The sequence below is a fragment of the Erigeron canadensis genome, chromosome 6, assembly GCF_010389155.1.
Source record: "Erigeron canadensis isolate Cc75 chromosome 6, C_canadensis_v1, whole genome shotgun sequence".
In the NCBI taxonomy this organism is placed as follows: domain Eukaryota; kingdom Viridiplantae; phylum Streptophyta; class Magnoliopsida; order Asterales; family Asteraceae; genus Erigeron; species Erigeron canadensis.
The window spans coordinates 7,793,316-7,805,922 of record NC_057766.1 but is presented as its reverse complement, the minus strand read 5'-3'; the positions used below and the strand labels follow the sequence as shown (position 1 = coordinate 7,805,922).

The 12,607-nt window shown below is 33.6% G+C and overlaps 1 protein-coding gene across 2 annotated transcripts; it reads left to right on the top strand.

The window, feature by feature from the left end:
- The first annotated feature begins 1,800 nt into the window (after positions 1-1,800).
- Positions 1,801-10,644, top strand: LOC122602682 (E3 ubiquitin-protein ligase RFWD3-like). 2 transcript variants are annotated; one of them, XM_043775270.1, is made up of 14 exons: positions 1,801-2,104; positions 3,157-3,232; positions 3,310-3,399; positions 3,481-3,525; positions 4,316-4,396; positions 4,651-4,747; positions 4,863-4,921; positions 6,142-6,210; positions 6,987-7,091; positions 7,217-7,353; positions 7,451-7,490; positions 7,759-7,821; positions 8,603-8,796; positions 9,995-10,644. In XM_043775270.1, the coding sequence occupies exons 1-14, from the start codon at positions 1,809-1,811 to the stop codon at positions 10,461-10,463; spliced, it is 1,821 nt and encodes a 606-aa protein (XP_043631205.1). In that variant the 5' UTR covers positions 1,801-1,808; the 3' UTR covers positions 10,464-10,644. The 2 variants fall into 2 exon arrangements, with proteins under 2 accessions (XP_043631205.1, XP_043631206.1); XM_043775271.1 differs by lacking the exon at positions 6,142-6,210.
- The last annotated feature ends 1,963 nt before the right edge of the window (positions 10,645-12,607 follow it).

The window sequence follows — 12,607 nt, the reverse complement described above, 5'->3', positions numbered from 1 at the left end:
TGGTTTGAAGATATTAAACTGACTAATATAATATTTATATATAAATACTTATTGGATTAATAAAACATAATAGAATATTTCCAATCAAAATTAGAAATTTAAATAAGTGTTTAATGGGTTATTTATAAGATTTTATTCAAAAACTACAATAGTATCCGTGCAATGCATAAAATGATAAATAACGAAAAAATTTAAATTTAGATTTAAAAATGATGCTCATAAGTTTTTACTTGGGAAAACGGATGAGGGTGATGATGGTTAACTTTATCAACCGTCAATTTAAAATTTTAATGCACGAGTAAATAACTTTATATAAAATAGTAACTAAGACAAGTATAAGTATAATTATAAAATAATTAATTGGGATTGACGAGATCGGTTAACGAATTGATAAAATCCAACACGAACCCGACCTCATATCAATATCGAGTTTGAAATCTCAATTTAAATCTGTCAATCCGTAAACCCAAATCCAACCCAACCTAAAAAAATTGGGTTCACAGGTTAAATGAATAGGTTAATTGATTTCAAGTCATATGAGTTGATGAATTGGTAGATTAGTGGGTTGGCTTCAGATCATATGGGTTAGTGCGTTGACCCGGTCAACGACCTGGTATTGATCTAGTTTGTTAATGTGAAAAAAGAAATCCAAAATCCAGTTTATATAACTCGGTGAGCCTGGGGTTCCCATTTCAACCCTTCTTTGCTTTTAAGTTTTTTCCTATATTTAAAGAATTAGAGACATATGATGTAATGATTTCATTAATAATATTATATGTATATTAGATGACAATATTTAAATTAATGAATAAATAAGAGGGACAATTTGAGAAGATAGAGGTTAAAAAATATTTTAGGTTATATTTAGTAGATCTTGTGTGTGGGGTGAGAATGAGTTAAAAGTTGGTAGACAATTTAAGTATTTTATAGACTGAAAAGTTAAAAAAATAATGAGTAATTTGTTTAATATAAAAACTAAATATATAGGACCAAAGTATCATCAAATAGACATTGTACTCACACGTTACACGTTACAATGAGAATAGCTTTTTAAATAATAAAGTTTTAGATACAAACACTATATAGTAGTAGCATTTTATGATAATAAAATATTTATATATATAATAATTTGATGACGGTTTTGCACTATAGTGTCTTATTTTGGATGTTACACAAAATGTAACGATAGTGAAAATACATAAGAAAAAGTTACATATCACAAAATGAAGATAAATAATCAACATCATCAAATATTTAAAAGCAACACTCTAAATTTTGAAAGCTATTTGATAAAAACATAAAAAGCGTTGTACTTCGTCCACATATGTACTATGATGGTGACAAATGTTGAAAGATATAAAGTTAAGGGAAGTGATATCTATACCATCTCTTTTGATTAATTTATCATACTGTACAGTTTTTAAAGCATATTATACAAGTTTTTAATACATGATATTGGTAAATTAACTAAAAGAAATGGTACTATTATCATTTCCCTAAAGTTAGAGGGTAATAGTGAAGAAAAGAAAAAGTTAAAAAGTATTATACTTCGTGCATAAATACTTGTACCAATGTATATACCAGAATAAATAAATACGGTTTCCCTCCAATTCGAAAGCCAAAAGAGAGAGAATATTTGGGGTAAAATTTGGGCGAAAATTTGGGCGCTGAAATCAATTAGTAATCTTTTTTGATAGAAATCAAATCAAGTCAATTAGTGAGAGTTGTCGTGTGTGTGTGTTTGTTATTAGAGTAGTTAATTAGAATATATATGTATTTAAGTGAAATATTAGTATCTGATTGGAAGAATGGACAATTATAATATAGTGATTGAAATTGGAGACGAAGATAATGATGACGAAACCGAAGAAGAGGAGGAGGAAGAAGATAATGATAGTGAAGAAGAAGAAGAGGAGGAGGTTGCGACGGTTGAGTCTAGGGTTTCACCGGGTCCGGTTAAAGGAAAGTTTATGAGTCAGGATATTAATGAAAATAATAAAAATGGTAGTAATGATAATGAGGAATTTGATGCATCTGGGATTGATGGTTTGTGTTGTCCTATTTGTATGGATGTTTGGACTAATGGTGGTCTACATCAAATTTGGTACTTCTTTTACTTTTTACTCGAAACTAGTCGTTTTGTACGTATATAAATGATTACCAGAAATCGATTTTAGGGAGATAAGTAGATAGATACTAACCAAATTGTGGTTATGCTACTAATGAGAGAATATGATTTGTAGTCATTAGTTAGAAATTTAGCAGGAACGACATATGTATGTAAGTATGTTAGTATACAGGATGATGATAAGTACACCATCATTTTTAAGATGTATGCCATCAAACATGAGTCAATGTGTTGTACAGTACAATAATGTAAAACATGTTTGGTTGTGTACGTCTAACGAAAGGTGGTCATGGGGCGGGGCAACAACGTTTTTAAAAAAGGAAGTGCAAACATAAGGATTTTTTTTTATCACGACAACCGTTTTATAGGGGTTATGAGGGGTCAAAATATTGAAATTTTGTTATTTTACTTAAAAAACATCAAAAAAATTGTGGGACAAGTCGACCACTGCCAACGCTGCCTCCATGATCTCTCTTTCCTTGGCCAGACATGTATTTTGTTGATTCATATGATATGTTTAGCTATACCATGTTGATGGAAACTTAGTTAAGATTACAAATATACAGTATGCCGATAACATCCAGACATATGTCGCTCATGAACAATTCTATGTGTAGTACTGTCATATGTATGCTTAAAGGCTACACGGATGTTCTGAATCTTCATCTTGGCATTCATTGGAGCTTTACATGGTTACATTTGATGCTGTGTCTTATGCTGCTCTACTGCTTTACAGATGTGTTCTTGAACACTTGAAACTTATTTTTATTCATCAAGGAGGAAGATCTTGGTTTTTACTGACTTCATTAACATAGGGTTAGATGTATATTACGTCCAGTCTTTTGGGGTATATATCTGTATATTTTTGAGATTATTGATGAGGCTGCTATCTTTTTCCGAATTTCTCTCACACATAATTTGCTGTTTAAAGTAGATTGTTAGATAAATATGATCATATTTTGCAAGTGTATGTGGTTTTGGTCAATTAATGTATTTGGCTAATCTTTCCTTCTGGGTGTGGACTGCAGTTGTCTTCCTTGTGGGCACATATTTGGTATGTCATGTATTAAAAAGTGGCTTCAACAACGTCGAAGTTCTGGGAAGGTTGGTTTGTTATCAACTACATATGTGCTATTGTTAATCACCTGTCTTGTATTAAGTTTATCTTTAATTGTCACCAGTGTCCTCAATGCAACAAAAGATGTACACTGAAGGATATCAGAGTACTTTATGCGTCACGGCTTTGTGTTGCAGATGCTGCATTACAAAAGGTAATCTGTTGGTAGTGATCTCGTTGAAGAGGAAGTATTTCTATTGCGTCTTCTAATCTATTAAACCTTTTATGCTCACAGAAAGTGCGGTCACTCGAAGCTAAATGTGCATCTCTTGAGAAGAAGGTAGTTAGACTTGCCAGGGATTTGTTGGCTAAATGTGTTTTCTCTGAGCATTATATACATGAATCATATATCTTACTCTCTTGCAACTCTTGGTAGCAATTTCTTGCTTTCAATTCTATCAGTATTGCAGAGTTCCAAACACTTTGATATGTTATGTGGATTTCATTTTAAGTTTATTCTAGGGTACAACTTGAAATTGAGTAAAAAGTTAGCTAAAAAGTGTTTAAGTTTACTGCTTTATCAGCCTTTTTGCTAATTAGCCATTGGAAGAAATTAGATGGCACAGTATTGAAGACAGATAGTAGCAGAAAGCTTTGTATCAACTTTAAAACTTTTTAATCAAAGTTTTACCATTGGCACCACACACCATTAGGTCAATAGTAGCACCGACAAAACATCAATTACATATAGTCTGGAACAAGTAACAGTTTCTGCTGTATGTCTGACTGATTTGGTCTCTTTTTTCCACTATTTTAGAAGTTTTCATCTGGATATCTTATTTTGATGCTAATCAGTTGATATATTACTAATACAATTAAATGAATATGATTCGATAACATGCGCAATTGGGTACCACCAGTAGAGAAAATTCTATTCGTCATCACATCATTTGAAGTATTTTACTCAATATTTTGATGAATAGTATATTAGTATCTCATTGAAACTTTTGATATGTTTTCATCTATTATCAGAGGACAAAATGACTGAAAATATCGCTTTCTAAGGATGCTTTTGACCTTGTTATCATATTCTGAAGGAAGCTTTCATTTGTGTGTTTATTTCTAAGCAGAATGTTGACTGCTGCAAGAAAGAAGTTAGATCCCAGGAAAGAGAAGCTGATTTGCATCTTGAAGTGGAGAGGCTAACAAAGGCATGTTATAACTTGTTTCATGTTAATTCTTTAAGATTGCCACTCTTTCCTTACTTAACAGAGTATATGAGTACTGGTTTTAAAATATTCTTCCTATGACTGCATCTGGATGGCTTGTCTATTCTTCCTTATCTTCTAAAATGTCTTGTGACTTTCTGTCACTCAGTATATCTGCTTGTACCAATCAAGGGAATGATTTTGTTTTGAGACACTTTCTATGTTTCTCACGCATGTTAAAACACAAACTTATGCAGAAAGCAAAATGTTTAGAGGGGTTACTAGAAGATGAACGAAGAGAGTCACAGCGTTTGTTGACCGCCAATGAGGACTATCAAAGAAGAGTGATAAGTGGTAACATTTTAATAAATAACAATCTGAAATTTGTTAATGATATCTGTTGATTCTTGGTCTAGTGCCCATTCATATTGAAACTTTTTAATGTTTTATGCTTATATGTGTCTCATAGGAAATGGCATGGGCAACGGGTCTGGAGGTCTTGTCTATTCAACAATATTTACTCTCCAGGTGTGTAGTTACCGTTAATCACAACCGACAAAATAAAACAAGTGACATTCAAGTCTTCTTCAGCATTTAAGATCTATCTGTGTTTGTTGATAGATATTAAAAATGATTGGATTATACATAACTGTTATAATGAATGAGTATGAGTAACTCAACTTTTAAGGAAACTACATATACGCGTAGATCTGCTGGCTGCAATCTTAGTTGGTTGTGCATTAGACCATTCCCATCGAGGATTCGAGGTAAATTTGGGCTGGTTGGTCGTCTATTGTGGGAATCTATTGGTGGGCCCGATCTAAATTGCATCCGACTTGTTCACTTTATCAAACATAGTCGGACCTTTTTTTATAATATAAAATATGTAGTATAAACTTATTCAATGTATATTCTCTTTTCAATATGATATATATAGTTCGTTGTGATGTGTGAAAGAAGTTCAGAACATTTCTCACTACAAAGTAAACAAACATTTATCGGATTAGTAAGATTCTATGTTACTTTTCTTTCTTTAGTACATGCTGAAGCTAATTTATAAAATCAAAAGGATTTTATTTTAATTAAATCTAAATAAAAAATATTTTAATAATGAATATTTTTTGATCTAATTAGATATATTTTTATTTATGATGATAAACAAAGTTACTTCTTTTTAAAAAATATATTACTAATTTCTTTCAAATAATTAACTTTAAACAAAGAAAATATTAACTACAAATCATTATTATTTGTTAAAAAAATAGTTTGGTTGGGTTGCTACTTGCTAATGGGAGTATAAAAACTGGGTTTGGTTGGGTTGGGTAGATATAAAAGAGAGAAATTAATATTCTAATGAATTGTATCGTTGGGTTGTGTTGCGAAAGGAGATGGTCTTATGAAGAATTCCCAAAGGTCCAACATATATGCTGTTCAGTTTAAAGACTGATTATTCCAGTTATTTGGGAATTTATGGTTATCCTAATTTCCAAATGCTTATTTGTTGAGATATTATAGGTAAATTATGCTGGTATATAAGCATAGAGTTAGAGTTTATATTATGTTGTTTCCTATGTATATATTTAGAACTCCAGATCATAAAAGAAATATGTTTTTCATCCCAAGTTACATGGTATTGGGGTGTGTGGTAACTAAACAATCCACCTGGGTTCGAGGTGTGCAACCCTCAACCGACTCCATTATGGGTATTCTTCACAGGAGAATTTACCTGATGCACAAAGGCTTGCCAGGGGCTATGTGTAGGTACCAATGCAGTACATCGGACTAAGGGGTTTCCATCAATCTACCTTTTTTTTCCGGTAAATTCACATTGATCTTGTATACTCTGGTCAGTATTCATCTTTGGGCAACCCCTCAGAGTGAGTGACTTTTTGCTGTTATTTTCATCTCATTATTGCTACACTAACATGTACAGGCGTACAGCTAGTTGACACCTTTAAACTTTAAAGTGCTTTAAGCCGCTAAGTTTAGGCTTTCCATCTTTCTGTTTGGACCTGAAAAAGTTGAAAACCAAACCAAACAAATTACAAAAATCGAATATAATGTCTGAGTTTTGTTTTTGAATCATAATTAGGTTGATATCCAAAACCTTTGGTTCTTAGTTACTTTTTGTACTGGACGCATTTGATTTGAAATGAAACAAAACCGTAGGGTAGTCCCGAAACTTTTTACATTTGGTAGTTTACTTGATCTGCTTTGTTTCACTGTTGGCATCAAATAGTGCTCTGTTCTGACTAGGAATATGTCATTTCATAAATGTAAATATAAGGAAGGTATATATGTGTATGGGATTACGATGTCATAAATATTCATGTTAATCTCTGTTGGTGGTTTTATTCTATCTGCCATTTTAACTCTTCTGTTTATAGCTAACAAGAATAGTAGTTCATAAAATGATGATTTAGTTGTTTATTAAAGGGTAATGTAGTTTGTAATAGCTTTGTGTGTCCTTGAATAGGAAATAGTGTACTTATGGCTAGACTTCGTACAGGCTGCATGAATATGATATGCAATTGTACCTTATTTTCCCACAACTATCAGGCTTCCTCTATGCTGATTGTTATATTCATTCTAGAGAGAGTTCCAGGTAGACGGAGCTCGATGTTTTGATATGGATGCTTCTGGTGAACTTATGATAGTAGCTCGAGCTGGAATGGGAGGAACGAATCTACTTACAAAAGTAAGTTTGTACCCTGATATCAAGCTACATTTCTGGTCATGAACTCATGATCTCACTAGAACACTGAACACAGACTTTTGTAATTGATGTTACCTGGATCTGCCACTAATCACTCTATTTTACAGATAAGTTTGGCAGCTCCAGATGAAAGAGAAGATATTCAGCTTCCCGGGAATACAAAAGCTGTTATGTCTCTTTGTGTTAGACCTTGTAGCCGGCTTGCACTGCTTGCTTCTTTGGGGAGGAAGTTATCAGTTGTCAGGTGATAATGCCTCCTTTCTGTGTACTAATCTAATATTTCTTGGGAATCAACGTTTCCTATTTCTGAACAAATTTCATTTTATTTATATTGGCACCAGTACAGAGAGCAGCAACACTGTTCTTACCTATGATTTGCCGGTAAACGTCCTTTCTATTTTGTCCACATATGTAACTTGATACTTTGATAGTGCTTTTCCCTTTTCTGTGTGGCAAATTTATAAGTAATTATCAACAATTTAACATACATGTTTTCATATCGTTTCTTCCACTAGCAATGGTCTAGATATTTGTATGGTTACATTAATTTAAAGATTTTTTACTCTTGAATACTTGAATTGATCATCTTTTGAATATATCATCGTATTAAATACAACTAAGGATCCATGTTTGTTGCCATTTATGTTAGGCTCCTGCTTGGTCATGCTCATGGGATATTGACAGTTCATATCATGTTTATACAGGATTACAGGTACTTCCTATAATTTTCATCTAGTTAGCTGGTTTTGTTTGACTTACATGTGGCAAAATTAGGTAGGCTAAGCATGTTTTTTACCTAACTTTTGTGTGGTTCAGGTAGGCTTGACCCGGAAATTGTGTTCAAAAAAGTTCTATTTTTGTAATAAAAACTAGTGTGTCAATACGATTACTCTATACAAAATATAATAATAGTTGCCGTATATATTTGATAAGTTGATTTAGGGAGGTTTTATGCATAAAAGAAAACACACGTTCGGGGACTTTTGACATGGTTGAGCCGATTCTGCTAGTCTTTTAATTGCCTTGTTTGACCCATTAGAGATAAAACATTATGTCATTACCCGACTCTTCTCATTCACAAGAATCTGAATTGCAGTTTTTATTTCTAGTTGTATTGCATTTCACCCAGAAGCGAAGCCAGAAATTATACTTTGGACAGGCCAAAACGAAAAAACGAGTAATAAAAGCTACAAAATTTTTTAAAAAAACACAGCATAACAAAATAAAAAGATAGATTACAATATAGCTTTGTCTGATGCATAAACTTATAGAGATAATGTGTATCCCAAACTCCAAAAGAAACAAAGAAGATATATTTTTACTTGAGTATATTTGGTTTTATTTTGACTGGATGGGCCATCTAAGTTATGAGCTAAATTTGATAAAAAACATACATATAAATACTGTTAGTAAGAGGGTGGCGTGGGGCTTGGCCCTTCCACATACAAGTGTGGCTTCGTCACTGATTTCACCATTTGGTTTTCTACATGCAGAATGGTACTGTTTTGGCCTTTGATATACGTCAAACCAGGATACCCTTGGAGTCCAGGACTGGGTTGTCCGGCAATCCCGTTCACACTGTGATCTCTGTTGCACCAGGGCCGTCTCTTCCTTCTGGCACAAAAGCCCTTCTGACTGCCTCACAAATTGGTATATGTGAGTGGAACTTTGGTAGCGGTGAAGAAAGGTACTATTTTCGCCCCTTTTGAAGCTTGCAAACATTTAGTTTCAATCAAATAGGAAAGAGAGTATTTTTTTTTCCATCTTGACAACTTTTCATCAACTTGGAAAATGATAAACAGGGATGGGGTTAGTTATAAAATCAGTTATGAGAAGTGCGGAATCGTTATTTGCGTGCCTACTAATATTCCAAATAGCATTAATGTGTCACTTGAGATAATCTTATTGCCGTGAGTGATAAACGCTCTGATTAAAGGTTTTTCTAAATTTACCCTTGGTAGATAATTGAAATGAAAATTTATACTGATTGCTCTCTCTCTATTCGCCCATCCATTTTTTAGTTGTTATGACGACCTCTAATATGGACTATGATCTTATTTATGTGATATATTTTGGTAGTATGGTTTAATATATCAAGTATATTAGATATATAAGGGAGATGAGTATATAAGGCTGTTAGGTACCTTAGCTTAGATGTGGACCACTCACATATTAATTTTTTAATCTATAAAATTCATGGGGGCCCAATCATTTATTCATTAAACAAAAAATATTAAAAAATTAATATGTGAGGGGTTCCACACCTAAGCTTAGGTGTCAGACAACCTTATATTTCTTTTTCCCTTAATATAATCATCTAAATATGTTTAATAAAAACAAAAAGATGCTTATATTGCTATAGGAAAGAATGTCTGCATATTAACTTTTATTATGTAATGCCCCTATCTTACTAAGCATACAAAATGATATCAAAAGGAACTTAAAAGACAAAAAGGGCGTTAATCTTATTCAAAGTCAAACTAGAGTCAAGCCAAAGTCAAATCAAAAGTACTAAACCAAAAAAAAGGTACTAAGCTTGGAAAAAAAGGTTCCCTTGTACTAATCTTCATAAAGTAAAAGAGTTAAAAAAGATGCTAAGTAACATGTATTTTATAATCCTTCCTACACTTTCAAACTATACTTTCAAACAAGAACCACCTCCATTGAACATTTAATATCTTAGTTTATAGAAATATACCTCCTGGCGTGTTATGTTGCCCAAACAACGGAAAGCCGGAAACTAAAAATTGTTTGATTCTCTCTTAATGATCACATGTGCATGACAGCTTCCTGCATTCATCTGTCACATTCATTATGATGTATTATAATTTTTGTTAAAGTTTCTTGTTATCTAACTAGTTTACTTCAATTTTTTTCTATTAAAGGCCATACCTGATTCCTGAAACGAATAACCAAGGAGTTTGTATATCTCTTGCGCACACTGGCGGTGATGACTTTGTTGCTTCATTTCGTCCAAAGATTGAAATGCCAACTGCTGTTGGTGTATCTCAATCACCTCCTACTCCTTCCACCTCTTGTGGAACTGAGGGTTCTCATATATTTTACAAGAGGACCGGGATGCAAAGTTATCTAAAAACTGGATCCTTCTTGTCCCAAATGGATAGCATACGACTACCAAGATCTACCATCGTTAACAAACCATACCATAGCCCCATGTTCGTTTCTGCAAATGACGTGACGGCTGAGTTGGTGTTGTATGACATGTCAAAACTGGTTGTGGCTCAACGTCTTAAAACTTTTGCAAGACCTGTACGAGATGTGAGGTGTACACATATTTGGAACACTTGTGTACTGGGGTGTGTAAGTGGGAATGTGGTACAGCTTTTTTCTTGACCTAATTTTTTTATACTTTTGTAGTTAACTTTTAGCTCTGGCTTAAAGATTATACAGTTAGCATAGTATTAATGTCTTGAAAGTTGATACATTTAGCGTAGTAGTAATATGTTTTGAAAGATACAGTTAGTAATATTAATGTCTTGTAGTGATAAAATAATTTGAAGGTTTTTTATTTGTATAACTTTTTCCCCCTTGGTAAAAGGTTATCCTGCAAATGTGACCCAAATTTTGGCTAATTGTAGCAGTCTATCAGGGTGGATGGAGCGTCCTGGGGAGGAGACCAGTACCTATCCTGTACCGGTTTGAACACCGCGCCGACCCCCTGGTATTGGTAGGGTGGGTAGCGAATTGGTGACCACGGTGCCGCTTTTGTTGCCTATCTTATTTTGTCTTTATTTGCTTCTTTTTTGTCTTTTCTTCCCTCCTTTTTCTTTATTTATTTCTTTATTAAATAGAAAAGGGTGGGGATGGGAGGAGAGGGGTGGTGAGACATTCATAGCATTAGGCAGCAAGAGGGGAGGAGAAGCAAAACCAGGAAGGGGAGGGGTCGTAAGGCCCTCTGTCCACCCTCAATGCTTTGCTCTTAACCAGTTCCAGTCACTTTTGTGGCCACCCTCATTTCCATGGCTACCCTCAGGATAATGCCTAGTGTAGGATTAAAACTCGAGACCGCTTGAATTGTAGTTTGTTTCTGTTGAGATTTTAAATTATTTGAGGGTAGGATTCAAACTTTAGACCTCTCAGTGGTTTAGTTTGTTTCTCTTGATTTTAAATTATAAGAAATTTCAGTACAAAATATAATGACTCAGATAGTAAGTTTGGCTATCGTTTACATTGTTTAAACTGGAAAAAGTAGAAAAATACATTTTTAATAAGATGAACTACGTATGTATTTTAATAAAATGTTTTATTTGTGTTTATGATGATGACGTCTGTATATAACCTATGGAGTAGTGAGGATTATCAAAACAAATAAAATAATAAATGAAACACTATAGGATAATAAATTAATAAGGTAGGTCCCTGGATGAGTAATGAGAATCCCATGAGATATGAGTATCTATGATTGAACATTCTTTGTGTATTCGAGATTGTTAAGTATGTGTATTCGAGATTGTTGAGTATCTAAGTGATAGGACGTCAGTCAATGGAAAGTTACTTTACCCCTGTGATGTTCGCCGAATGGCCTCTTGATAAATATTAAAAATTAAGTAAACACAAGAAGTTTATGCAAATCACATTTCTTTCATTTTCTGCTATATTCATCTGCTATAAGTTTTCTAATACATATTTTCTTGTAAACTGAATAACTATTGTTAGTGTGGTGGAGAATTAAGACTCTTGCGAAGATGGTGACTTCATAGTTTGGTGTCTCTTTGAACAAAAAAGATGATGTTTTCCTAAAAGGAGGTCTCTTGTTGAGATTTTGGAGGGTCTTGGCATACACATTCCAAAAAACGGGCGTGGCTCTTTCTTTGAACAGAAAAAAAAACGAAAAAAAAAGTTGCAATATGTATAAGATGAGAATGGCTACAACAATAGCTAAGTCCACTCCGGGGGCTCTTACTAGTTACTACTGAAGTACAATTTAAATTTTATTAATTGGGCTATGTAGTAGGGAATCATTTGTACGGACACTAACTTTTTCCGGCGATGTGGTGTAAGTACGAAATTTTGCTGAGAAATTTGTAAATCTACAAAAAACGGCGTCTTAGACACCGGTCTTGCTTCTTCTTGACATAGCCGGTGTCTCCAACACCGGTTTTAGCTTATGTGGGTGCCTAAGCCGGTGTCTAAGCCGGTGTCTCAAACACCGGTTTCCCTTGTTCTTCGCGTTTCTGCCACGCCGGATTTACTCCATTCCAACCGAATAAGAAAAGGGTCTTCTAATACATTCTTCCTAGATTGTATAGTATTGAAAATTTTTGGTTAAAATTCCGGCGGTAGAGATGGGGAGGAAAGAGATGGTGGGCTTGCACTTTGCAAGAGAATAAAGGGGAAGAGATTATTGGAATAATAAAAAGAAAATAATTGCATAGTAAAAAACTAATGTTGATTTGAAAATTGAAATAGAAAAAACTGTGTGTCAGCTGCATAAATGGTGAATTTGTTTTAAAGTTTGAATAAAAAAAGGAAAATAC